The sequence below is a fragment of the Panthera leo genome, chromosome Y (genome assembly GCF_018350215.1).
Source record: "Panthera leo isolate Ple1 chromosome Y, P.leo_Ple1_pat1.1, whole genome shotgun sequence".
NCBI lineage: Eukaryota > Metazoa > Chordata > Mammalia > Carnivora > Felidae > Panthera > Panthera leo.
Genome location: NC_056697.1, coordinates 4,602,822 through 4,629,324, shown reverse-complemented (window position 1 = coordinate 4,629,324; position 26,503 = coordinate 4,602,822). Strand labels below are relative to the sequence as shown.

Below are 26,503 nucleotides of genomic sequence, written 5' to 3'. Positions count from 1 at the left end.
AACCTCCTTTTTGTCCGTCAATGTTGCTAGGACTTTTCATTTCCCTCATCAACTGCATTCCGTAAGTCCCCTCCTCCAGAGCCTGACCAGCCTCAGAAGAGAGCCTCACCTTCCATCTCATGCAGGAAAATGAGCTCATCACCACCAAGTACTTCAACTCCCTGCCTGTCCAGACCTCAGTTGATGCTCCCCTGCCACATCCTTCCCGCTCTCCTGCCACTTTTCCTCCACACAACCGCAGCCACCCTCTCCACAGACCACATGAGACCACATCGCTTCCATCTGCTCTGGCTCCAACGTGAGTAAATCAAGCACCCAGGATTCAACCACAAGCCTTACCCCCGATACGGCTTTCGCAACCCGGGGCCCAAAGTGCAGTATTCTTTGCTCATGTGGACAGCCCCAACCACTGCAAATGGCACTACGATGTTTGGAGTTCTTGCTAATCTTATCCTATCTATGTGGTCCTCACTGCTGGCTCAGACCACGTAATACACTATTTCCCTCACATTCTTGCCCAAACACTGAGTGCCGTGAGTTCACATCTGATGCGAGCTCCCATCTCCACGGTAAGACATTAGCCCTCAATGAAAATGGATGTGTTCTCCACAAGTCTTGATCTTCTCAGCAATTTGACGTCAGTTATGCCTTGGGTTAGCTCTCTCCTTAAAGTTGACCCTGATCATCAAGTATGCTCCAATCTTTCCCATGACAAAGCCCTGCTTACAATGGCTTGCCTGCCTTTATGGACAAATTTTTCAAAAGAACCCGAGAAATTTCTCACCCATCCATCCATCCATCCATCCATCCATCCATCCATCCAGACTTGGCCTCTTGCATCTCCACTGAAAGTATACTTGTGAGTCTCTGGTGGCTACTGAACATAATTGGCCTTATGTCCTCATCTTACTGGGCTCTTCAGCACCATTTACGTCTACTACCCTGCCTTTCCTCGAATCTTCTCTTCTCCTCGTCTTCTTCTGACTTCCCAAATAACTCTGGCAATATGGCCTTTACCATATCATCACTGTCTATCTCACCTTTTAGGTAAGAGTTCTTCAGGATTTGTTCCTTGACCCTCTTCTCTTCTTACACCAAATGATCTCATACACCTCTCTACGTGCCATGACTCTTATTTCATAAAGGGAATCTCTGTTTATACAACCACGTGAGCCAAAAACACAAGACACGTCTTCCTTTCCCTCAAACCCAGGATCCAATCAACAGCCAATGCCGATGGATTTATCGAGGCAGCAATGCTCTTCCATTCCCAGCTATATCTCCTCAAACTATGCATCCTTCCAACCCAAGCTCGAGTATTTTTTTTTTCAGTTATATATTTGGTCAGAAATTATTTCTGAAAACACGTGAGGCACCGTTGTAGGCTCCACGGATGCACATGTGAGTGAAATAACATATACGGCGTCCCAGATCTCACGTGTGGAGGACGGTAATACCCTGCACGTACTGGGTGCTCCTGCAAACACTTGGCATGCACTGACTTTGTAATCCTCACTAAAGTTCCCCATGATATTCCTCTAATAATATTTAATCATATTATTCTAATTCTAAGGATGACAGAACAGATACACAGTCATTCCTCCACGTACCCTTATTTCCATGACTCTACCCTCTCCTTCTACTAGATTTGGGGGGCATTCTTCACATGCAATTTTACTACCCAAATGGCAATGATTATTTGAATGCATTTCTACTGGACATATTAACTTGGACGTGTGGCCTCATCAGCTATATCACCCGACAATCCTTGTGTTCTCTTTCAACTCTAGCTACGCCGAGCCACTCTTGCGCTCGCCGTAAACATCTCACTCCCGCCTAGAATGAATTCCTCACTGCTCCTCTCCTTGCCAACATGCGAAAACATCAGCCCACAAAAGGTCATCTCCCCAGGGGAGCCTCTCGGAAGTCCAGGCTGTGCTGAGCACCTGTAACCATCTTCCCGTGAGAGAGTTCCCTTAGCACCTCATTATTCTCTGTAGAGAATTATCTCCGTAGATCTCCATCTCTTCAGTAGAATATGAGCTACATGAGGTCGGGAACCCTGCATCCATGGCCTTTATGCCCTAGCAGCTAGCCCCACACCTGGCACACTGCACAGAGTCGATAAACAAAATGCTTGCTGCTCCAATGTGACTGAACGAGCGCACTGATAAATGAAGATAGCACATGGTCTTCTCACAAAGGTGAAAAGGCTGTGGATGCCTTCCGGCACACTAAACACCCATACAGCGAGACGCCACAGCTTTTCCCACTCCTGGGAAGCTGGTGAAAACACCTGTCCAAATCTGAAGACAGAACCTGAACGTTATATAACCACCTTCCAAGAAACTACCAGACCCGCTTGCTGTCTGTTTCCCAACAAAAGTTATCGATGGCTCTCTGAAAGATGCATTACTGCATGAGAGAAAGACAAGCCGAATTCAGGGACTGTAGGAAGCAACTTATAAGTGGTACGGACTCAAGCCAATTAGTTGCTTTTGGAATTTGCATGTAAGGAAAAGGAGTAATGCTAGAAGCTGCAGAAATTCTGAAAGCATTTCTCTGCACGTGGGGAAAGTCTACATTCTTGAGCAACTCGGGAAAATAGGATAACCCCACCCCCATGCTTCTGCAAACACCATCTGTAAAGTTAATTTATCCATTCCATTGACATTTATTACTTGCCTTTAGGCAGAGTAAAAGGGAGGTATGGGGAGAGCTTCCTTCAGGGTGACCTTGATTTCAGAGAGGAATGCAAATGAAACAGAGCTGGTCTAACTGTTCTCTTCTGAGAGCACAGGGAATTTTCTGCTATGAGAAAGAGACAGAAAACTCTCAACTCTGCTATAAGAAAATCTTAGGGAAGTTATTCTGGCCCCAGCTGAAGGAGGGTATTTTAGGGGAAAAGAGGAAGATCCTCAGGAATGGTCCTAGGAGCAGAAGGAAGAGAAATCTGGGACCTGCCCACTATTCATTCAGCAAGTATGTAGTGAAGACCTGCCACATGGTTACTGTAGGCAAGGAGACAGAAGGAATAAGACACCGCAGATGTCTGCTTCCATGGGATTTACATGATGAGAAGGCAGTCAGACCATGAGCACATAAATGAATAAACACAGAACATACTGGATGCACAAGAAATTACAGTGAGGTGGTGTGTTAGAGATCTGGTGGCACAGATGAGAACTTTTGTTTCAATGGTCCAGAGAGATCTTACAGAGGCAACCCGCGAATGAGGGAGCAAATGCACGCAAACATCAGGAGATGAGCTCTCCACCAGAAGGAGCTGCCAATGGAAAGTCCCGAAGGTGGAAACGAGATTAAAATGCAGAAAGACAGAAGGAAGATAAAGCAGTTCTAGGTCACACAGCCAAGGTGCAGACTTTACATTGTATTCTCAGTGCATGGGGATATAGCAGAGGGTTTTAGGAAAGGAAGAAAAGCCTTGTGAACACAGAGGAGGCAGAGATTGGAGTGATGTGTCTACATGCTAAGGAAGGCCAAGGATTGCCAGCAACCACCAGAAGCCGGGAGAGGCAAGGAAGGATCCTCCAGTAGAGGCTTCAGAAGGAGCACAGTCTTGATGACCCCTTGATTTCAGATGTCTGGTTTCTGAAAGTGAGAGAGAGAATAACGCCGTGTTGTTTGTAAGCCATCTGTTCCGTGGCAGCTGGAGGAAAACTCAATGCAATACACTGAGTGCATGTTTATTGAAGCTCATCCGGCTGCCTGGGTGGAGAATGGATTGCAGACAACGAATCGAAAGACCACCTGGAAACCCACTGGGGAGATGAGCTGGAGGTGATACCGGCCTGGAGGAGGAGATCATTCTTGGACATGAGAAAAGTACATCCATGTCAGGTGTCCTTAGAAGATCAAGTGTATAGGACTCACTGTTGGAATATGAGGGACAGGGCAGATCAAAGAAAGAGGCTGCAGGGACTCAACGAAACCAGCTTTAGGGGTTGAGTCACTGAGCGAAGACCAGTGCCAATCAGTGCAAATCAGTGATATCGTTGGCCTGTGAGACATGTGGTCTTGGGGATCTCTAAGATCTCTAGTATGGATCTGTTCATGGGGACGTGCCCCATGAACATCCATACCCTGCATCATGCGGGGAGCTGGATAGAACAGTCTGGGGTTCACCGTAAGTAAGGGTTACCAGCCCTCAAATGCCACCTGAGGGCACGGGCTTAGATGACACCATATTTGGTGAATGTGTAGGTAAAGAAATGAGGGGATTCAGGACACAGCCCCAGAGGTTTCCAACTTTGAGAGGCAGGTCAAAGGAGGATTATAAGCCAGCACTGAAGGGTGAGAAGAAGCTTCCATGAGGTGGCTTGCACCATCTCTACGAGACTGATCCAAGGGCTCTAAACATTGATGTGGACATCAAAGGAGGCTGGCTGAGGCCAACTGATCCTTTCTTAAGAGAGCCACAACTTTTGGGACTATTTCTTGAGCTCCAATTAAGCTGCCCTAACCCAGGTGAGTGTGTAGAATGAAGAGAGCCTTTTGAAGATCCTTCCATCTGTCTGATGTAAACAGACCCAACACCCGCCCAAGATGCAGTTACACAAACTGAGAGCCACGGTCTGTGCTCCCTACACACAGTTCAGGACTGCAAGGAGATTATAAATCCTGTTACTTTAAACCAGTGATTCCTATTCCCCAGTCCCAAATTATCAGTGTGGACATTTTTCAATATTCTACCAATCCCGATGGCATTTTTACATTTAACAATTGTTAGGTGGTCATAGGCTAGTGTAAACGTTATGGCATTTTGATGTTCACTTAAGTATCTTGCTGTTTAAGTAAGCTCTACGCACAACGTCAGGCTCAAATTCACAACCCCAACATCAAGAGTCACATGCTCTGGGGTTCCTGGGTGGGTCGGTCGGTTGAGTGTCCAACGCTTGATTTCAGCGCAAGTCATGATCTCAGCATTTGTGAGATTGAGCCCTGCAGCAGGCTCTGCGCTGACAGCTCAGAGCTTGCTTGGGATTCTGTGTCTCCTTCTCTCTCTGCCCCTCCCTTGCTCACTCTCTCAAAATAAATAAATAAACTTAAAAAAGAAAAGGGTTGCATGCTCTACTGACTAAGCCAGCCAGGCACCCCTACTTAATCTTGCCCTTTTTTTTTTCAGTATATATTTTTTTTAACTTTTTATTTATTTTGAGAGAGAGATAGGGAAGAAGTGGGCGAGACACAGAGAAAGAGAGGGAGAGAGAGAATCCCAAGCAGGCTCTGTGCTGCCAGCACAGAACCCGATGTGGGGCTCGATCTCATGAAACCGTGAGACCGTGACCCGAGCCGAAACTGGAGTCAGACTGACATAGATGACCCATCAGTCAGTCTAAACAGGAGAATCATGCTGCAAACATCATCTTTAAAAGAATGAGAGAAGATTAATGGTGTCACTATTCCCTCACCCCCATAATATTACATTTTTTTCATGCCGAAAACAGCACGGACCTTATGTCCCTAGCATTACGAGGAATAACCTGTTGAATTCTGGAGAAGGATGGTTTAACTGTAGCCATTCTATTAAATTAACCCACAGATTTTATTAGGGAAGCAGATTAGAGTGCTAACACGGCAGAATCACCGGGCTCATACACTAACGATCTTTCCGAGGGGTTTTGATTGAGAGTAAAAATCATCAGTGTTCAGAAAAAGACGCTCTCTTGATCAGGGAGTTTAAGCAGCGTGATTCCTCTGCGAGCGAGTCTGTTGGAATTTGCAGCTTTAGGAAACCAGATGTTTTGACATTTAGAAGTCTTTGGTCATTTCCCACAGCTCGAAGGAAACCACATCTTTCTTTTAGGGCATCGCCTTTTATCAATGTTTCACTGGGAGCCCGATTTCAACTAAATCCGACAAAGGGATAATGCTCTGCAACAGAGTAGTGGCTGGGATATTGATAGAGCACAATACACTGGTGATATTTCCAGCATTCAAGCAAAACAGGACAACATGGATAACGCATCTGATAGGTTCCCTTTTATAAACGAAAATCAGGACGTAGCTAGCGACACGCTGTGAGGGCTGTATGATAGCCTCGCTCTGTGACCGTCATTCAGGACCCTTGATGCTCTCATCCTCACCCACACCACTTGTATCTTCAAAGAGCCAACTCTCAAAGCTACAAGCCAATACCACCGCCCCCTCTGGCTCATACCCCATCTTGGGATCCATCATCTGGTCTACGCTCCCTGAACGGAGTCTCCGGTATCTGTAGCTTTCTTAAATCACGTATTCCTTCGTAGCCACTTCTATGACTGCATTACTGTAAGACTGTACCTATTACTTCTATCAGTCCATGTCTCATCCCCAGGTGCTAACCCACTTTCGGACCTCACAGACCTTCCGCGGGAGAATGAATGAACGGGTTAACGTGTGCATGGAACACAGTCTGTAACTCCATCTTTAGAGACGATGGCAGCTGTAAAATAAACTAAAAACCGCTCTCTCCACACAGGCCACAACCTCGTGGAAACATGGCACACATACCTCATCTTAATATATTGCAACACGGGTTTTGACTGCCGCCTACGCTGAAATAAGACGATAACCAGAGGAAGCTGGCCTAAAAGAGTGGCTGCCTGGGGAGGGTTCGTCCTCTGCCCATGAAACACTTGGGTTCGCTCACCTGACCCGCATCAAATGTCACGCGTATGCTCTGCCCTGGCGTGGTGACAAAGGCAAGCCAAGGAAGGGGAATGAACACCCCGTGCAGGTTATCCAGACCAGCACGGAACAGGAATGCTTTCCACCCTGCATTCCAGGGAACCAAACGTGTAAGAAAGGTCCCTGCCCCGAGGTGCTCAGAATTTCAGACGCCTGTAAGCCGTGCACAGAAAGATGTAAAACCAAGCATAAGGTACACTGCCTTTGGGACAGACGGCGCGTTACCCTCTGTCCAGCGCCCTGCCTCGGTGCAGGTGCACTGTGATGTATATGACTCCACTCGTTCGTGTCGCTGGACAAGCCGTGTGCTGCTTCTTAGGCCCAGCGCTAACGTGGGTGACCGCTAAAGTGGGTGAGCCATAAGCACAACGAGAGAGCGGGCATAGCGGGTGGCTAACACCTTCCCAGCCATGCTTCCCCTGGCAACCATTATTGACTTCCAAGATGCAAGAACAGGTCATTAGACAAAGAACACACGTGGCCTCCAGAGGCTTGAAAAGACAAGGAAAGGAATGCTTCCCAGAGCTTGCATGAGGACACAGCCCGGCTGTCACCTTGGTTTTAGACCAGTGAGACCCACTTCAGGCTCCTGACCTCCAGAACAAGAACTTAATAAACTGTGCTGTTCTGGGGCACCTGGGTGGCTCAGTTGGTTAAGTATCTGACTCTTGATTTCAGCTCAGGTCATGATCTCACAGTTCAAGCCCTGTGCTGTGACAGTGCAGAGCCTGCTGGGAGCCTCTCGCTCTCTCTGCCCCTCCCCTGCTCTCTCTCTCTCCATAAATCAATAAATATAAAAAAAAACACTGCTGTTTTAAGCCACAAGTCTCTGTTATTTTGTTTTGGCAGCAACAGGTAATTGATACATGCATTGTTGTTTTAACCAGCTATCCGGTATGAGGCTGCATTTGTGTGAAGACGACATCATGTCTTGACCCAGAATGCGTGCTTTTCACCCCCACGGAGACTACACAGAAACGCGACATGGCCACGTCGCTGTTCAATGCCAGTGACACAGCGATGTCCCGCATATTGGAAAATGGCAGAGGAACAGCATCAGAGCTCAGAGATCAAGGAAAACTCAACCAGCGCATGAGTGGGGAGGGTACAGCTTCTCCACATCAGCACTTCCCACCTTCACAGAGTCCTCACCTTTATAGATTCCGTTACTTCCTCCGTGAACTTCTCCTTTAGGGGTCACCTCTTCCACGTGTGCTCCTTGGTCCGAACTGAAGTAGATGAGGGTGTTATTAGCCAGTTTCAGCTCATCTAGGACCTTCAAGATCTGCCCTGAAGGGGAGAGATAGCCAACATTAACACAGTTCAACCTCTACAAAAGGAAAGGAGATTACTTGCTCTCACCGACTTCTCTTAAGATGGGAAGGAAATGTTCTCGGACATCACAGCTTTCCCACGCCGATCCCAACGGGGGATACAACGTAATCAGAAAGTCTAACTGTGGCAGGGTTCTTGGAAGCTACAGTCATTGAACCAAGTGTCATCCAAAAGCATCATCTGAAACTCTAGGCATCGTGGACGGATTCTGCAGACTGATACCTGAGAAAGTATTCTGGAAGAATCAGGACCACAGAGCATGAGCCACTTAGAGGAACGTGGCATGGTCCTGAGTAGAAGAAGTCTACCAGTTCCCCTAATTCAATGCAAAACCCCAAACCATCAATGTTCTTCTTACACGAACAAACATGCCTACAAATATTTTATGATGAATGTCTTCTTCTAATACAGTACATACAGATATAGAACTATCTGTATTTTATTTAGACCACACAGAACCTTAATGACTAAACAGTGTAGGTTCCATTTTGCAGATGGGAGCAGGTGGGGCCTCGTCATGGTCACAGAGTTAGGAAGTTGAGAAGCCAGAAAGTAAGCGTGAAATCTGATTCCAAAGGGCAGAGTCTCAAACCTTACATAGCTACACGGATGGACTCCATGGGAACCACAGAGGAGCGAAAAAAACATCTCATGATGACGTCTCATGAAACACTCATGGACGAGAGGATATGACAGCCACCTGTTTTCTTTCAAGCAGGAAGAAGGGAAGGCAGGATGGGGTACGGATTAAACAACATGCGGCACGAGTTCATGGTTGTTACAGGTGCATCAGGGGCACGTGAAAGTTCACTTCACTTTTCTGTCTGCTTCTATGTATGCCTAAATTTTCCATAGGAAAAAAAAAAAAGGAGCTGGCTGAAGGCAGAAGGGGCTAAAGTATGGGCTGCCTGTTGAGGAAGCTGTTGCCAGCTCTCAAGTCAGAAGAACATGACGGTGAAAGTAAGGAATACACTTTGTGATCTCCACAGAGACCCACATATGCTATGCTACCAGTTAAATTTAGTAAGTTAATGCGTGCAGTTATATTCTCATTGAGGTACTAGGGTGTGACCCCACTTTTGATGTTTGACTGCTAAGAGCTCTTAAAGCCTCACTGCTCCTCATTCTACATGTGCCCAGCCAGCTAATAAGAGAGCCAGGGTGCTGCACCCTGCCGTACTCATGGGGGAACCAGGCTACGCCAGCCCCCGCCTGCACACTGAAGTCAATCCCTGCTTCCTCCCCCATTGCTCTCAAGCTATTTTTGGACCAGCTCGGGACCTACCTTGCTTGCCACAGAAACCCTCATTATGTGAGTAATAAACCTTTTCAGAATTTTACAAGGACACCAAGTGTCCCCTGCAGCTGTAATAACTGGGTAAGGGCACACTGTACCCAGCACGTAGGTCAAGCCCCGGTGGGGACGGGCCCCCCACTTCGGGGCCGCACCTCCACCCATGTGGTTCAGAAAGGGTTGGGAAGGATCGCACCATCAACTCTCCGTGGAGGTGCACAGATGATTTCCGAGCCAAAAGCAAAACCCAAGTCATTTGTTACAAGACATGTGTTTCCCATTTGATTGTAAATGCTACGGGCTACAGTATATTCAATCTTTCTCAAATTTTTTAACTCATATCATAAACATTCTAAGAAGCCACACCGTATACATAAATGTCATACTCAGAACCAAGGAGTAAGATCCACAAGGGCCATTTCAGATCTGTCTCCCATGATACATCATTATCAAGCAGACACGGGTTGTGGTGTTATCGGGTACAGCAAGGCAAATCACCTGTGTGCGTGGGGAGGTTTGGCTCCAACTCTAATTTAAGCTGTATCATAATTAACTTAATGAGTTGAAACAGGAAGAAGGAATAAGACAATATAACCTCCACTATGTTTTCAAGGGAAAATGCCCCTTTTGGCTCCTATGACAATTTCTTTTAAGTCTCTTTTTATTTATTTTGAGTGAGTGATAGAGAACAAGTGGGAGAGGGAGAGGGAGAGGCAGAGGGAGAGGCAGAGGGAGAGGCAGAGGCAGAGGCAGAGGGAGAGGGAGGGGGAGGGGGAGGGGGAGAGGGAGAGGGAGAGGGAGAGGCAGAGGGAGAGGGGGAGGGAGAGAATCCCAAGCAGGCTCCACGCTGTCAGCACAGAGCCCAACACGGGGCTCAAACTCACTAACTGTGAGATCATGACCTGAGCCGAAATCAAGAATAGGATGCTTAATCAACTGAGCCACCCAGTTGCCCCTCATATGACAATTTGTAAGTAAAAACAGACTAAGCAGTTAGCAGAGGATTGAAGGGTTTACTTCCTTGAGTTATAATTAGCATTTTGCAAAAGGGTAGGCAATCATATATCTACCTTCCAAATAAGATTAACCTTTCACAGATTGAGAAGAAACTTAGCATCGTTTCTTTAAAATGTGGTGTCTATGATAACTTCTACACACACAAAACCTGCACATAAACATTTATAGCAGTTTTGTTTATAATTGCGCAAACTTTGGAAATGACCAAGATGTCCTCTCGCAAGTGAATGGATCCAGTATAGTGCATCCAGCCAATGGTCTATTGTCCATGCGGAAAAGAAATAAGCTATCTAGTCATGAAAAGACATGGATGAATTTAAAATGCATATTTCCAAGTGAAAGATCCCAATCTCAAAAGGTACATAATATAGGACTCCAACTACATGATGTTCTGGAAAAGCCAAAGCTATGGAGATAGCAAACAGATCAGTAGTTGCCATAGCCTGAGCAGGGTGGGGACAAAGAATCAGCACAGAGGATTTTTAGGGCAGTGAAAGTATCGTGTCCGATACTGTAATGGTGGATGTGTGTCATCATACGTCAGTCCAGATCCACAGAATGTAGGACTCAAACAGTGAACCCTAATGAAAACAATCACTTCTAGTTGGTAACAATGCTTCAACGTTGGCTCGTCAACTACAACAAATGTACTACGCGAATTCAAGATATTCTTAGGTACACAATGTGCACAAGAAAGGGAACATACGAAAACTGTACCTTCTACTCAGTTTTTCTGTAAACCTAATTTTTCTGTAAAAGTGATCAAAAACAGTCTACTTTTTTTTGAGAGAGAGAGAGAGCGTGAGACCAGGAGGGGTACAGAGGGAGAGGGAGAGAGAGAGTCCCAGGCAGGCTCTACACTGGGCTCAGAGCAGAGCCCAACGCAGGGCTTGAACTCATGACTGTGAGATCATGACCTGAGCCAAAGTGAAGAATCGGATGTGTAACCGACTGAGCCACCCAGGTGCCCCTTCCCACTACTTTTTAAAAAAGTGCCTTTCAGATGCAGTGTTGAGTCGGAGACTTCTTCATCCAGATATCCGATACGTGTTACAAAGCACCTACTGAACACGGGCTGTGTGTTAACGGCAGAGTATCCAAGCCCTTGGAGCCTCCTGGGGACCCCGTTCTCTGCTCAAGCCAGCTAAAGCTCCTGTTTCCCCTGTAGGCTCTTTTCATCTCCAGATGAGCCTACAGGTGCACTTAGCAGACAGACTCCGTCTTACTCCAAATCCCAGTATTCCTAATGACCGTGATCAGATATTTCCCTTGTCTCCATCCATTCTTCTTAATTCATTGCCTAGACTGATGACTTCATCTTTTTCATCAAAAGTTCCCTATACAGCTGGTCTGGGATTAACACAAGGCATCTAGCCGAGGCCATCGGGCATGTACAAACAGCGGAATATTTGCCTGAATCTGTGCAGAAATGGTCAGATTTCTGATTTCCTTTTAGTTCTTTCTTTCCCAAATGACACACTCTGGATCCCACACAATTTAGGTCCTACGCCAGAATCTCATTTGTAAAGCCTGAAGCCCGTTAACTGTTTAAGTTTTCATAAGATTGATCCTATAAAGCTCTAACATATTTCTCTCCTAAAAATTCTGAACGGAAATCTCCCGTGAGAACAAATGCCTGTGTATTATTCTTGCTTTCAGACAGTACACTGCGAGTGAGAGGTCCACAAATATTATTTTTCAGTAAGGTTCTCAAGGTATAATGATACCAATTTATATGGGATGATAGTTTTGAATTACCGATGGTGGGCTGAAGGATAGCTTCTAAGTGAAATGTGTTATTTCCAAAGCTTTCTCACATTGTTGCCTGAATGAAACAAATACAGAAAATAAGTCACTTCAAGATCACTTTTTTATTTCACTGGGGTCAAACAAGAGCGAGCTTATCAAAAAATGAGCACTTCAGATAGGAGTTTTGTAAACCAAAAGGACAACACACGGAAACGTCAAAGTCTGGCTCCTTCCTTCTTCTCCAGGTATGAACGCGGCTTGCAGAGGAAGCCTAAATTCTAGAGAGTTCCTTCATTCCATTTATTCACTCGACAAATGAGTGTGAAGGCACTATTGAAAATCAGGCAGTGGTATGCCACTCAGGAGACGGAAGGCTTACCAACGCATGGGCCACATTCTAGATGGTACACGAGAGAGAAGCTGTCACGTAGAACTAAGGGTTCAGGGTCTGCCTTCTGGCTCCTGAGAGCGGCAGACTCACTTTGAATCCTGGGTTCCCAGCTTGCTCTGTGGGGTTCTTTGCCTCTAAGTCAGAGATGAAAACGTAAAATAGGAAAGTGTTGCCGGGATGCACAAACGAGGAGAACTTCATACACGACAGCCCAGAACTGGTCACACTGCGATTGCTCAATGTACCTTAGCTCTTGCAACAACATGCAGAAAATTTCCACGTACTCAACATGACTCCAGGGAACACCAGAAAAATCCCCCTACAACTATTTTAGTAAGTCTTCTATCTGATCAACAGGTTAAGGGTGGGACTCAAATAATCCTGCTGAAGTCACAACCATGCAGTCCCTCACCGTGGCACCTCTTGGTGGCTGGGAGTCTGGGTCAGGCATGTGCAATGCTTGGCAGTCACTGTTCTAGCTTTAACCTACGTCCTCAGGCTCTCCTGAGCCTGAATCTGTTATTGAGTGGCACACAGAAATCTAGCTGTCACCGGCCCTAGAAAGGCAATTCTTTGTTAGCTTATGTAGGATGAGAAGCATACCCAACACCCCATGCATCATGTCATATCTGTCAATGCACAAATAGATATACTGTCTGCAGCTAGAAGCGAGGTCCACTTAACGCAGGTAAACTTGACCTATCGCATATCGCACATCAACGTTGTTCGAATTTTAATGGCCTTATTTATCACCTTGGGAACCATGCTAAAACCAAGATTCTGATTCAGTACATCTGCGGGGATGTCTGTGGACCTCAACGGTGCCCGTCTGAAGACCGTACTTTTAGACGGTTTGACACGCGACTAAATGTGCCATATTCCCTGACATACAATAAAAGGAAATGGTTGGCATTTTCCAGATTTCCAAAACAACAATGATAATGAGATGTAGGTACAGTTTCAACACCTAATTTTTACACATGGAAAAGAAACATAATAATGCAGAATTAGGATTGTTAGGGCAGTTAAGAAACGGAAGAGCCTACAATTTTCAATGTTGCTTTTCTACAGATGACCCTTTGTTCACTTTGCTGGTGCTTCTTGCTTTAGTGAGTTCCTGTCTGAGCTCCTATTGTTTCCGGGAAACGCATCCTTATTTTGTGCTGTACCTGGTTGTTATGATAATGTTGTGATTTCCTCCATTAAACCCGTCTCTGCCCTCATCACACTTGTAATGTGTGATTTATCCCCCGCACCTGCTCTCACCATCTGGGGTGTTTTCGCTGCTCGACTCAGCTATCTTCTTGGGTTAACAATAATGTGTGTGTGTGTGTGTGTGTGCTCGACTCAGCTATCTTCTTGGGTTAACAATAACGTGTGTGTGTGTGTGTGTGTGTGTGTGTGTGTGTGTGTGTGTGTGTATTCCAGGGCATTGCACTTGCTGGAAATAATCGGAATGGTGTCCGTGTCTGTTCAAGGGAATCACACACGTGTGTGGGAGGAAACCCAAAGCTGGCATGCCTGTGGGTCACAGGAAGCCATCCCAAGCCAGTGCCTGTGGTCACTGCTTCCCTAGGGTCATACGCATCACAGGGGGGTGGCCGAGCTGAGCAGCAGGTGATGAGGCTGGCAGGGAACAGTTTTGAGAGGATTGTGCTCAGCAAACATACGGTCTTCCACCCTCGATCCATTCTACTGCCTGGACTTTACTGTCTGGCAGAAAATGAGGTTCAGGAATTCTGGTGCCACCCTTTGGTCTTCTGAGTGGCCACCGGCTGAACCTGCCCTGGGGGTAACCCAGGCTTTGTCATGGAGTCCGAGGTTGCCCATATCCCCCGGGGCCATTCCTTGGATCAAAGCCAACAGAAAGCTCCAGAAACATACCAGCTAGGATTTGTCTGGCAACACCTCATGGGAAGCCAACCGTGAAAGAGCTGTGTGACCTGGGCTGTAAGCAGAGAACATCCAGAGGCAAACGGACAACATTCAACAAAACAAAACCTTTCAGAATTCTTACTTGTGATGCTCAACCACATCACCCATACTCAACTTTTATTTTAGGACTAGGTTATTTTTTTCATGGGGTTTTATCATCCATGAAACTGAAGGTACAAAATTGAACACTGTACGTCCTTTCACGGACACCCTGCACATACAGCACAGATTCCAGCCCTCCTGGCCACGTCGGCTAACACCCCACCAAGCTCCTCTCTTGGCTTTTGCTTCTAATCCACGTGACCTTCAGTTTGCTTGTGTGCAGGTCCCCTGTAGCGTCTTCCTAACTACAGGGTGAAGCGTTGGCTTTACGGAGAGATCGCAAGCTCTTAGGGACAGGTTGGCTGTTCCCCCGAGATCTGTACTACCAGGCTCTGGGTGGTCAGGGTCTTCTGCAGACTGTGAGGTCCAGACAGGACCATCTCAAAGGAAACAGTCATCACGACATTAGAAAAACACACAAGATGCAGTGAATTCATGTTGACTTTTTCATCATGGACTCTTTTCTCATCCATGAACTATTTCTAAGAGCTTGAGATCTCCCCGTAAAGCTGGAGCTTTACCCTGGAGTTAGCCAGCCACCGCGGGGGACCTGCCCACAGCCGAACGGAAACCCACATCGATTAGGAGGTATCATATGCACACTCCAAGCACAGATGTTTTATACATCTGGGAAATAATAAGTCTTAGTAATAATAATAGCAGGTAGTATTTGTTGAGAACTTGATGCATGGAAGGCACCATGTGCCGTGCTCTAAATACATGACTTCACTTAATCTGGTTCATTGATTCAACCAATTCAAGCAGATGAAAGAAATCTTTGCAGGGGGAGCGTTGCATGTGATTTTCTGACCAGCCTCAATTGGGCCCTGCCTTAAAAGGAACAGGTATTCCCCGGCTCCTGAGCGGCTCGGTCGGTTAAGCATCCGACTCATAATTTCACCTCAGGTCATGATCTCATGGTTCGTGGGTTCGAGCCCCACACTGGGCTTCATGCTTGCAGTGTTGACCATGCTTGGGATTCTCTGTCACCCTCTCTCTTTGCCCCTACCCTGCTCTCTCTCTCAGAATAAGTAAACTTTAAACAAATTAAAGAAAAAAAGCAAGTATTCATACCTATTCCTGACTCCTAATTCTGACCTCACCTTTCAAATACACACATTGGTATTCAGTGGAAACTTATCTGAGCACTGCTTTAACCCTATATCCTGGGTCCCAACACATGTTTTGTTTCCATGCCTTGAAATATTTAAGTAGCAAATTCAATGCATTCCATGGTTAACTGAAGGGGGAGGAAACACTCCCGAGAACACTCCTCTAGTACCCACATCCATATTCTACCATTTTCCGTGTCTGAAGTTTACCTTGGAACACAGACATGTTTACAGTATACAAGGCAAACTCGAGAAGACATGCCTTGGTGGAATCTTCGAACACAGTAGCTGAAAGCACCTGGGTGGCTCAAACCACATGGGCTTGTCTTGTAGACAGTGTGCAGCCAGCGGGGGACAGACCGGTCTACGGTCTGAGTTTAAGTCGCCAGGACAGACACCTGCTTGTGCTCTGCTGGGCGTGTGGTCGCTGGGCAGTCCCGCAGAAGCTGCTTCACCTCTCGGAACCTCCCCGTCCCGCCTGTAAACTACAGATGATAAAAATACCTGCTAGAGCAGCCGCGGGAGTAAAGGAATTCATGCACGCAAAATATTTCAGTAAGTTACCGGACAATCACCACGCCGTTTTACAGGCTAGCTGCTGCCCAATAAACGTTTCCCATTCTTGCACTGGTGGCTGTTGCCATTATGTGCATTGTGGAAACGTGACCATGTGTTTTATTAATCCTGTTGGAATTCATCGGGACTTGATTTCCTCGATTACTTACAGTGTCATCTTAGTGACGGGAATGATTTATACGCCGGTGTTAAAATTGGCTCATTTTAATTGGAGATGTAAATTCGAGGTAACAATCATATCCGTCCAAGCCCGTGAACGTGAAATTAAGCTTTGGGCTTTGCAAAAACGGGAACATGGCTACAGAGTTTATGAAGCCTGGAGGTTCATGATTTACAAACTAAATTAATTTGGAGAACCAGGGTTGATTTGAACACAATGCACCTCCAACTACACATTGCAGCGAAATGTTTGTTTGGAACACCAGACGCGCCTCGGTCCTGCCCCGGTACCTTCCCTCCAAGCTTCTCCATCCCTGCTCTGCAGTCCTTATACCTCTAGGCTACAGATGCAAAAACCCCTTTCTGCAGAAAATGGACTACTTTGTCACATGTGCAGTTTTTCTGGAAACTCACAAAGAAACCAAACAGAAAGGGAAACACACACGATGTCTCTGTCTCCTTTATTCTCGCTGGTCTGTCGTTGGATTTTCCGATACTGTGATTTACGTTAAGCTTTCCAAACGTGCGTGCCTGCAGCATACATATAAAATCAAGAATAGGTAGATGGAGAAAAAAAAAATGCTTTGTTGAAGATAAGGATTAATCTGTACGAACAAAGCATTTAAAGTGAATGCAGTTGAGGGGCGTCCAGGTGGCTCAGTCTGTTAAGCATCCAACTCTTGATTTCAGCTCAGGTCATGATCTCACAGTTCGTGAGTTGGAGGTCCACATGCACGGAGAGTGTGGAGCCTGCTTGGGATTCTCTCTCTCTCTCTCTCTCTCTCTCTCTCTCTGCCCCTCCCCTGCTTCCTCTCTCTCTCAAAATAAAGAAAAGTAAACTTTAAATAAATAAATAAATAACAATAAAAAATTAAACATACGAATGCAGTTGAGAGCAGAGCCCAGGACTGACCACAGCAAGTATGCAGTGTGCCCAACTGGTGGGCAAAGGGGTCAGACGGACTCATGGAGGAACAGACAGAAATAACTCCGTTAGGGCCACCTGCACGGGACAGGGGAAGAATGCTTGTACTCTCACGTGCCCAGTGGCCATAACTTGCCTGTGTCTCACCACACGTGAGTCCTCATACTGGCTCTCTGTTAGCAATTCCATTCCTTTACTCCTTGAAAAGCACTGAGCGACGAAGCCTGATAAACGTGTCTGAGGGGCTCACGTCTAGCGGCAGGAGGGGTTCCACTTTCAGACGCCAGGAGGCTCCCCAAGTGCACAGATGTCTGACCCTGCCGTGCAGATGGCACAGAGGGCCAGGGAGATTTGCAGAGGGGCTCATCTCCAGTGCTTTAACAGTCATAGACCCGGGTGTCATCCTTCCTCCTAAAACAAGGGGAAGCCTTGCCACCTGTCCCATGCTGGCTTTCAGAGCAGAAAGAGAAACAGATACCAGATGCAGGTAACTGGCATTTCGGACAGTGAGCTTGGGAAGAGCCGGCCCCGACCGGCGACTGCTGTTTGTAGTGCCACCTAGACCCGTCCGGCAGCCATGAACTGCACTTGTCCTCATCAGGAAGTGCTTCGGGGGGAGGAACGTGGCGCTACGGCCGGCAGAGGGATCGCAAGCTTTCTTCCAGGTGAATAAAGACCCCACCCCAAGAGACAGCCATTCTGAGGACGGCCAGTGTGGCACATGCCATGAAGCACACAGGGAGGTCATGTCTGAGCCACAGTTAGCTACAGGATTCCTTGGCTTTTGGTGAGACGGGGTGGAAGGAAATACACACCATGTTCCTCGCAGTTTGGGGTCTGTGTGCTCACGCAAACACGGATGCATGTGAGTGTATACTCTCCCCTCTGGATTCTGTCCACACGCACCAATGCTTGTGGCTGTCCTCAGTCTGTTTACAGCGTTCTGCTCAAGGATTCCCCTTCTCTTCTCCCAATCCAACAGACTGCAACCCTCCGTGGCCAGTGCCGTAAGAGCAAGTCTCCAGAAGAGCTGTGTTTTGTACAGAAGCATCCCCCTGCTGGGACGCCCTCCCAGAAAGCCCCCTGCGGATAACACGACAAAGCATTTCTAAGACGGAAGCATCTACCCTATTTGCAAATAGGGTAATTCCCTCCATTTCAAAATAAGTCATAACGTCCCTTTACTTTCCTTCCTCCACTTTGCTTAGCTGCAAGGGAGCATGAAATGAAACCAAAATGTCAAGTTGTACAAACAAAACGAATGTTTTTTCTCAGAGTCGGTACTCGAAGCTTCAGAGATTGTCAGAGAAGCTCATTTTCTGCAGCTTTCCTTCTTCGTAAAGTACGGCATATTTACCTGCTCAAATTCAGATGCATAAATCCATTTATAAGATGGTTGTTACTGATCAAATTTGGCAGGAAACAAACAGCCATACGACAAAGGTACCTGACAGCCCAATTTTACCTTCCCATGATTAAAGTTAAAATAGGTAAAATGTTGTAATTTTGTCGTATTTCTTCTCTCTCAACTACTGTCTTATATCAGAATGAAAAAATATTATGACAACAGTGTTCTTTTGATAACCATTTTCTACTCACCAGAAATGTGAACAGGAGCAGAAGTTACATTTTGCCACGACTGACTCAAAGGGAATCTGTAGGTGAATGTCACTGTTTGTTTTACAACCTCATGACATCATGTGTTCAGTTCAGCAAGCACTCCAGAATGACAGAGGTCTGTTAACTCCAGAAATGACAGAGGTCTGTTCCCATTTAAATTCTTTGATTCAGGGGCGCCTGGGTGGCTCAGTCGGTTGAGTGTCCGACTTCGGCTCAGGTCATGATCATGGTCCGTGAGTTCAAGCCCCGCGTCGGGCTCTGTGATGACAGCTCAGAGCCTGGAGCCTGTTTCAGATTCTGTGTCTCTCTCTCTCTCTGACCCTCCCCCGTTCATGCTCTGTCTCTCTGTCTCAAAAATAAATAAACGTTAAAAAAAAAATTAAAAAATAAATAAATAAATTATTTGCTTCATTGCTATCTTGGAATACCGAGTGGACAAGATCTATTTTGGACTGAGAAGGAGTCGTTTTAATAAAACATGCTACTTCATAATCTATCTTCACTTTTTTTTCTGTACTGATTGGGAGCAAATAAAGTGATATAAAGAGTTCTGCCAGAAAGAAGCTTTCCTTCACAAAGGTTTATATGCCTAAGTTAGCAGAAGAGCACTCAGCCATCACCGTCTCCAATCTGGAGCTCCGGCTGCCATATTGAGAGATGCGTCTCCAGTGGGTGAACCCAGTGAGTACCTCAGAACACATGAGGTCACCAAACAGCCGACTCTGAGCCATCCTGAACTCCCTCTCCACAAGACTTGTTGGAGACACAGTTCTCACACTCTAGGAAGACGGACATGGCCCCGTGATCTCAGACGACAGAGACTATAGAAAGATTCTATTCATTCCATTTTCTCATGGGGAGATATCAAACCCACATAACACACGCAACTGTGCCCTGGGACATCTATTGCCACATGCTTCCCATCTCTACACAATGAGAGAAGGGAGTCAGTGCAAGGTGTGTGTGTGCTGACATGATAATAAGAACAGCACACATTTGTATCCCACGCATGCTCCCACACCTCCTGGCAAGATAGGCAATGGTATAACCCCATTTTACAGATGAGGAAATACACACCCAGTGAGACTGGTAACCTTCCCAGGCTTGGCAGCCAGCAGGTGCTGGGGAAGGGGTGCAGCTGCCATGTCAGGAATCTGGCCCCAGAGCCTACCCCTTCCCCAGCACCTGTGCTGCCCCCAACATGCAGAAGCCACATGTCATGGGGCCATCTCTCCCAGTCAGCACTGCCTGGGACATAAAGGCAGGCTCTAGGGTCTGAATCCTGCCTCTACCCCTTCCCTTCCATGTGCCTCGGTTTCCGTATGGGCAAAATGGAGTAATGCAGTCCCATGCGGGGAGTACTGAATGAGGATTACTGTGGATGCAGGATGCCCGGAACTATGGATGCAAGATGCCCGGAACTAGGGATACAGGATGCCCGGAACTATGGATGTAGGATACCCGGAGAGAGAAAGTAGCCCAAGGTACAGATGTGCAGGCTTATTATCAGAGCTTCAATGTCATTACAGCAGGAGGTGGTGGTAATGGTGTGGCGACGGGACATTCTCAAGGGGCAGAGGAAAGCAGGAGAGCCAGGGCGGGAATCCAACATTGGACACCATGTCCCTAATTTACATGGCCGAGAACAGCTTAAGTCCCTAACAGCCTTTCAAGGGCAGTCTTACTAGGTGGAACACGGGGCCAGGGTCACAAATTGCTTGCTTTTGGTTGAATCATACATTCAATAATGTGGTAGAAATGTTTTCGAATGATCTCTAATTTTTTTTTTCCTGTTCTAAGTGTAAAAATCAATAATAGCTTTAACACTGATTGTTGAATATGCTGGAAACAGTGTGGACACACACTAGTCTCTGCCCCCCACCCCTTTTCCTGATTGTCTGAAAGTGAAACTAATCTAGGGTGGCTCAGTCAGTTAAGTGCCTGACTTTGGCTCAGGGCATGACCTCACAGTTTGTGAGTTCGAGCCCCATGTTGGGCTCTGTGCTGAGAGCTCAGAGCCTGGAACCTGCTCCAGATTTCGTACCTCCCTCTCTTTCTGCCTTGTCTCCGCTTGCACTCTGTGTGTCTCTCAAAAAATGAATGAAATGTTAAAAAAAAAAATTTAAAAAAGGAAGTGAAACTAATCTAGGGTAAATGTAATTCGAGACCATCCAGGCAAAGCAGAGTGGGATCCCAGGAGCATACCTGGACCTTCAGGATGAGCACAGGTAAGGGCAGGATGCTGTGTGGGATCAGCCCCCTGCTCCTGATTCACTGCCCGGGAAGATACCGGGGAGCAGAGCAGGAATCTCCTTTTGGGGGCATTTGCGGACAGCCCCTCCGTGTGATCTGAAGGCTTTGTGTCCCTGGGCAGGAGGAACAAACAGGTAGTAAAGGGCCCGTCACCACCATCCCTGCATCCCACCATCCCTGATATGCCTTCGCACCAAGTCCAGTGCCGACAACACAGGTGTGAGCCCATCACCACTGCCCACTCACAGAGCAGACCTTGCCTGGTGAATCAGCTCGTGCGGTCACCGAGGGAAGTGACCCCCGGACTACACCCACCTGGCTTGCAGTGGCCGCAGGGGCCTCATGAGTTCTCTACACACACCTTGCACAAAGGGCCTCACCTGCTGCCTACCCTGGGCACCACAACCCATCCTCCTGAAGTCCTGAGAGGTCAGTCCCACACTAGCCAAGAGCATGGACCACCAAAGACCGACAGCCATAATAATGAGCAAATGACAGCACATGGTCACACACACGTGTTCTTTTCCATATGAGTACCTTACTGTAAAACGTGAGACTATAAACATATTTGGAGGGAACACAAGAGACAAACGCATATAATTTGGGAGGCAGGGAAAACCTTTTTAAAGCTCACTGTCAATCCCTAAAGTCACAAAGGAGAGGCTGACGAATCCAACCACAGAAATTCACCACGTAAGAGTCTATAAATAAAATGAAAAGACAAACAAAAAAAGGCAGAAAAATATTTGTAATCTACATCAAGTAGGTTATTAATGTCCTTCATATGTAAAGAGCCCAAACAAATCAATAAGAAGAAGATGGACAATCCAATAGAAAAGTGCTCAAGGGATAGAAAATGGAATTCTTAGGACAAAAAACACAATCATGGACAAAAATGCATTGACACTGAAAAATATCCCAGTACCTACTTCTGTAAGAAAGGAAAACTACAAAAACCATGTGTAGAGTTTGTGTCAAATCCTCTTAATAAGAATGGTGTCTTCGTATTATACCACACTGGCGACATATAAACAGTGAAACTTATACCGTAAACCATCAACCGGGCTGGCCATCAGGGGCGGGGTCTCTAAAGGCACTTCCTTTCTGCTGTGTGTGTCTGTATTCTTTGGTTTTGTAGACTCTAGATTACTCTGGCCATTAGAAGAATTACAAAAAATTAGGAAAACATTCAAATTAAAAAAAGAATATGGCAAAGGCATCTTGCAAAAATGGAGACATTGATGGACAGGCACCTCCAAGCTCTGCTCTTGATCTATATGGACCAAGGACTCAGCTGCTGGCTCGTGCTGATGCAGGATACACGCTGCAGTGACAGAAAACGCCCCAACATGCACAGAAAATGCCCCGACGTAGAAGCACAGAAAGAAGAAAGACTCAAGGTTGCTCAGTGGCATCTCACACTTGCTGTGCCCTCCAAACCATTGCTCACAAAGCGGTCCTCTGACACACATCCCAGAAAGTGACAATAATGGAAAATCTTGGCATAGGAGATTTTATTTTCACTTACCATAAAGTCATTTTTTTCTTCAAGCCTGGAAGGTGTATGAACCTCAATACAATTATATTCCAGGAGCAACATCACATATATGATTTTGAGGAAGCCCTGTATTTTCAAAGTATACATTAAGTGCTTCCAAATGGCCGAATTTCTCTTGCACATGTTCTAAAGCTGAGTATATACCTTTGTAAATTGAACACGTGATTTTTTTTCATACCGTCTCCCGGTTAAATCGGTTTGATGACCGTGGAAGGAAAATTATACATGGGTAGGTCTGTTTTAGACATACCTTTACAATTTATGGGTTATCCTCATTTCCTAGATGTCTTCCTGAAGTTTCAAAAACCTTATTACGTATCTCACACTCGGGTAAACAGTGGGTTTGTAAGGAAAACTACCTTATTCCTCTCCTGGCTAGATCCACTGGAATAAAAATTTGTTCATTAAGCACAAGTGTTGTGATACTAGGCCCCGTGGAAAGTCCCTGGGAGGATACTGTCTGTCTGAACGCTCTATTTCATGATCATCTCTGTAACAAGGGCTCACAGTGACAAGACTGGCAGTCATATTTTATCTGATTCAGAGCTAACGTGCCATTCCAAGCACATACCCAACATGGGATAGTCTGGGATAAACTAGTAGACTTTTTTGTTTGTTTTAACATCAGTATCCCCTTTGGGGAATTAGCATCCATAGTGAAGTTATTGAATTAAGCAGATTTTACAAACTCATGCATTTTTTAACACGTGCTATTTAGGATGAAATTGAAAGCAAATGTAGTGCAAAAGGACCTCATGTAAACACACACACACACACACACATGCACACACAGAGGCAACTTAAAGTCTTCTGAAAACTCCAAGAGGGAATTTTCAATGAAGAGAAGCACCAGTGTGAAAATAAAATCTAATTTGTTGCTTGAGTTGAGTTTTAATAATTGTGTCATGGATGCCCTGGGATTCAGAAATAGAAAGTGCTGGCTGAATATTTAAAATACACTTTGTAAGTAAACGGAGTGTACAGTTAAGCAGAGGCAACGTGGAAAACCCCTTGCAGCCTTAGCTCTTTGTCAGGTCGCCCCTGGAGTAGGGGCTTAAGAAAAGGCACTGACCCCACCAGAAAAATGACGATAGATTTTGTTTAATTAAAAAAAGCGCCAAGAGAAATGTCTGCCCTCCTTAGGATTCAATATAATGCGGTATATGTAATTTTAACAGGTTTCCTCTTTCACTCATCATATTGGCAGAGAGTTTGAGGGATGTTATTGTCATTATTATTATAGTATTATTTTAGAAATCATAACACTTAATGCTACCAAGGGTAGAGTGAGCGGACACAACACATTGGCACAACTAAGTCCCTCCTCTGGTATTTATCTTTTAACCAATTTCTTTGTACAAAGTCTTTTTACACCTCAGAGGTTTTCTCTTTATGTAGATGTTGCATATGCTTTTCCACTAGTTTGTCACTGGTATTTTTAGTTTGTTATCTTTTTTGACATCAGGAAATTTTAGATTTTACGTAGCTAAATCTAGCAATCGTTTCCTTTAGCATTTATTTCTTTGCTTTTAAGCTTAAGAAAGAACCTGCTCAACACTACATCAGAGAAATAGAGCCCAATATATGTTCTTGCATTCTTTCGCGGGTCATTTTCCCAAATTCAACCGCAAGGGGTATTCACTTTCATGCACGGGACACAGCAGCACAGCACACAAGCAGATTAACCTTCTCGGTGTCATACACCATCTCTGTAACCTCAGGTAAGTTACTTTTCTTTCCTAAACTACAGCTCCCTGAAAAACTGTCTTATTTACCTGGACCATCATCCCCTTTTCCCTCTTTGCTTCGTCTTTGTTATTTTCGTCGTCGTCTTCTTCTTCTTGATGACCATTTTTCTTCACTAACACCATCATCACCATCACCCTCATTTTTTTCGTTACTCTTCATCACCATTATCACATCAACATCACCAACACCATCATCACCACCATCACCACCACCGTCATCACCATCACTTCCAGCATCGTTATCTCTTTTAAGTGCGTGCAAAACACCACAGTGCCAGGGACCAGTAATTATAATGTCTCCCAAAGTTTAATCATCGCATTGCAATTAACGCATCATGTATTTTTAGCTGTCTGCCTTGAAAGGCCACATCTACATTTACATGAGAGTCTCTTTCTGGGCTTCCTGTTCTCTTCCATCACTCTGTCTCTCCTGGAGCCAGTGCCACCTAGCTTCATTTATTTACTTTTATTGAAACTCTACAGTGCTTAGTTTTAAATACAATGCAAATTAAAAATACGTTTAAGAATTCACACCACATCCAACCTTGGCTGCGCAAGGCTGAAGGGTGCACTTGCTCTGTTAGAGAAGCTTAGGAATTTTATACCTAAATGCTTCCACATTCTGCTTCCCACTGCCTCCGAGTAGGAACTGTCCCCAGCACAGTTCACTGTGATGTGCACCGTAGCTACAAGGTGACAATGAGTCTTGTGCTATGAGCATTTTCCTCTTAATACTGCCTTCGTGGCAAGGAGCTGACAGATGCGGCTCTGCCGTACAGAGACGGAAGCCAGGTTGCTTTACTGTGTATAGACCACCTCCCTTACTCCATGAAACCTGCTGGAAACCTGGAACTTGGGGCTGGTGACCAACCCCTTAAATAACTTTCGAGTCTCCACTGACTGTTTGTTTGAGAAAACTGGAAGTGCAGCTAATGAATGTGTGGTCCATAATGGCTCTGCACTGCTCCCTGTAAAATACACCATTATTCATCCAGTGTTCCCGCCTCGCCATAAACCTCCATCCTGAAAGTGTGTGAAGCTAACCAACCATCCCAATCAGGGGACAGCTGAACTTGGTGTCTTTGGTGCTTGTGCAGTCACAAGGAAAGAGCCAGCTAAAGGCCGTGGCTTTCCAGTGCCTTGACGTACTCAACACAAGGAGACTGACTTCCAGTCCTTTATCCCTTCACCTAAAAGCAAGCCACACCTCTATGCATGCCCAGAATGGTTAGAATGGTTCTACTTCTTCCATGTAAACACTTTACCTCCTCGAAGGCCTCCAACACCTTCCCTACTATGTTGTTTGGACCTACAATCCATGGACTTCCAAGCCACCAGCCCCTCTCCCCCACACTCCTCATTCCCATGCTGCGGTCTGACACTTGGGTCATTCTCTTGCTATTGCACCAATATCCAATGCTGAAATGTCTTTTGTGATACTCCCGGGCAAAATTTAATCATCAGTCAATTCAATGATCTTTCCTCCTGCTTCTACATTGGCTTGAAAATCACCCAGTTCCACACTCTGAGCCAACACTTGATTCCTGGTCTCCCTGTGAGCAGAGCTCAGACACAGTCCAATAAACTAACCCTCTGCCCACATCCCTTGTGCTTCCTGAAGGAATATCCAACCCCACTGACTTCAGACTCCTCAAATATCACTCGCTCAGCAATCTCTTACAACACTAAAGTTTATTATAGTGGCTAAATGCACTTGTGAATCTTCACCTGGTTAGAAGTTGATTGTCCTTTGAAGTTTTCTTTACCCCTGAATTCTGATACCCCCATTTCTCCTACCCTCTGTTCTCAGTCTCAGAGGTCCTTTGTTTTTCTTTTGGGAATTCTTCCTATTTTGCCCTTCCTTTCAATGTTCTACCTGGCCTTCCGTTTTCAGAATGCATCAGAAGGGAGCACATTATTTTCACGCTTTAGAGGAGGCTCCATTTATCAAGAAAAGGAGCGTTTAAAAAATTCAAGACAGAAAACTGATGTGTTGAATCCCAAAGGAAATACACAGCATTATGGCCCAGATTGCATTC

At 45.8% G+C, this 26,503-nt stretch overlaps 1 protein-coding gene across 1 annotated transcript in view; it reads right to left on the bottom strand.

The window, feature by feature from the left end:
• The window catches only part of STS (steroid sulfatase), a 153,023-nt gene that overhangs the window by 31,460 nt on the left and 95,060 nt on the right, over positions 1 to 26,503 (bottom strand). Inside the window, exon 8 of the mRNA XM_042926533.1 lies at positions 7,843 to 7,980. Within this exon, the coding sequence (XP_042782467.1) occupies positions 7,843 to 7,980 (138 nt within the window). The remainder of the gene's footprint in view (positions 1 to 7,842; positions 7,981 to 26,503) is intronic.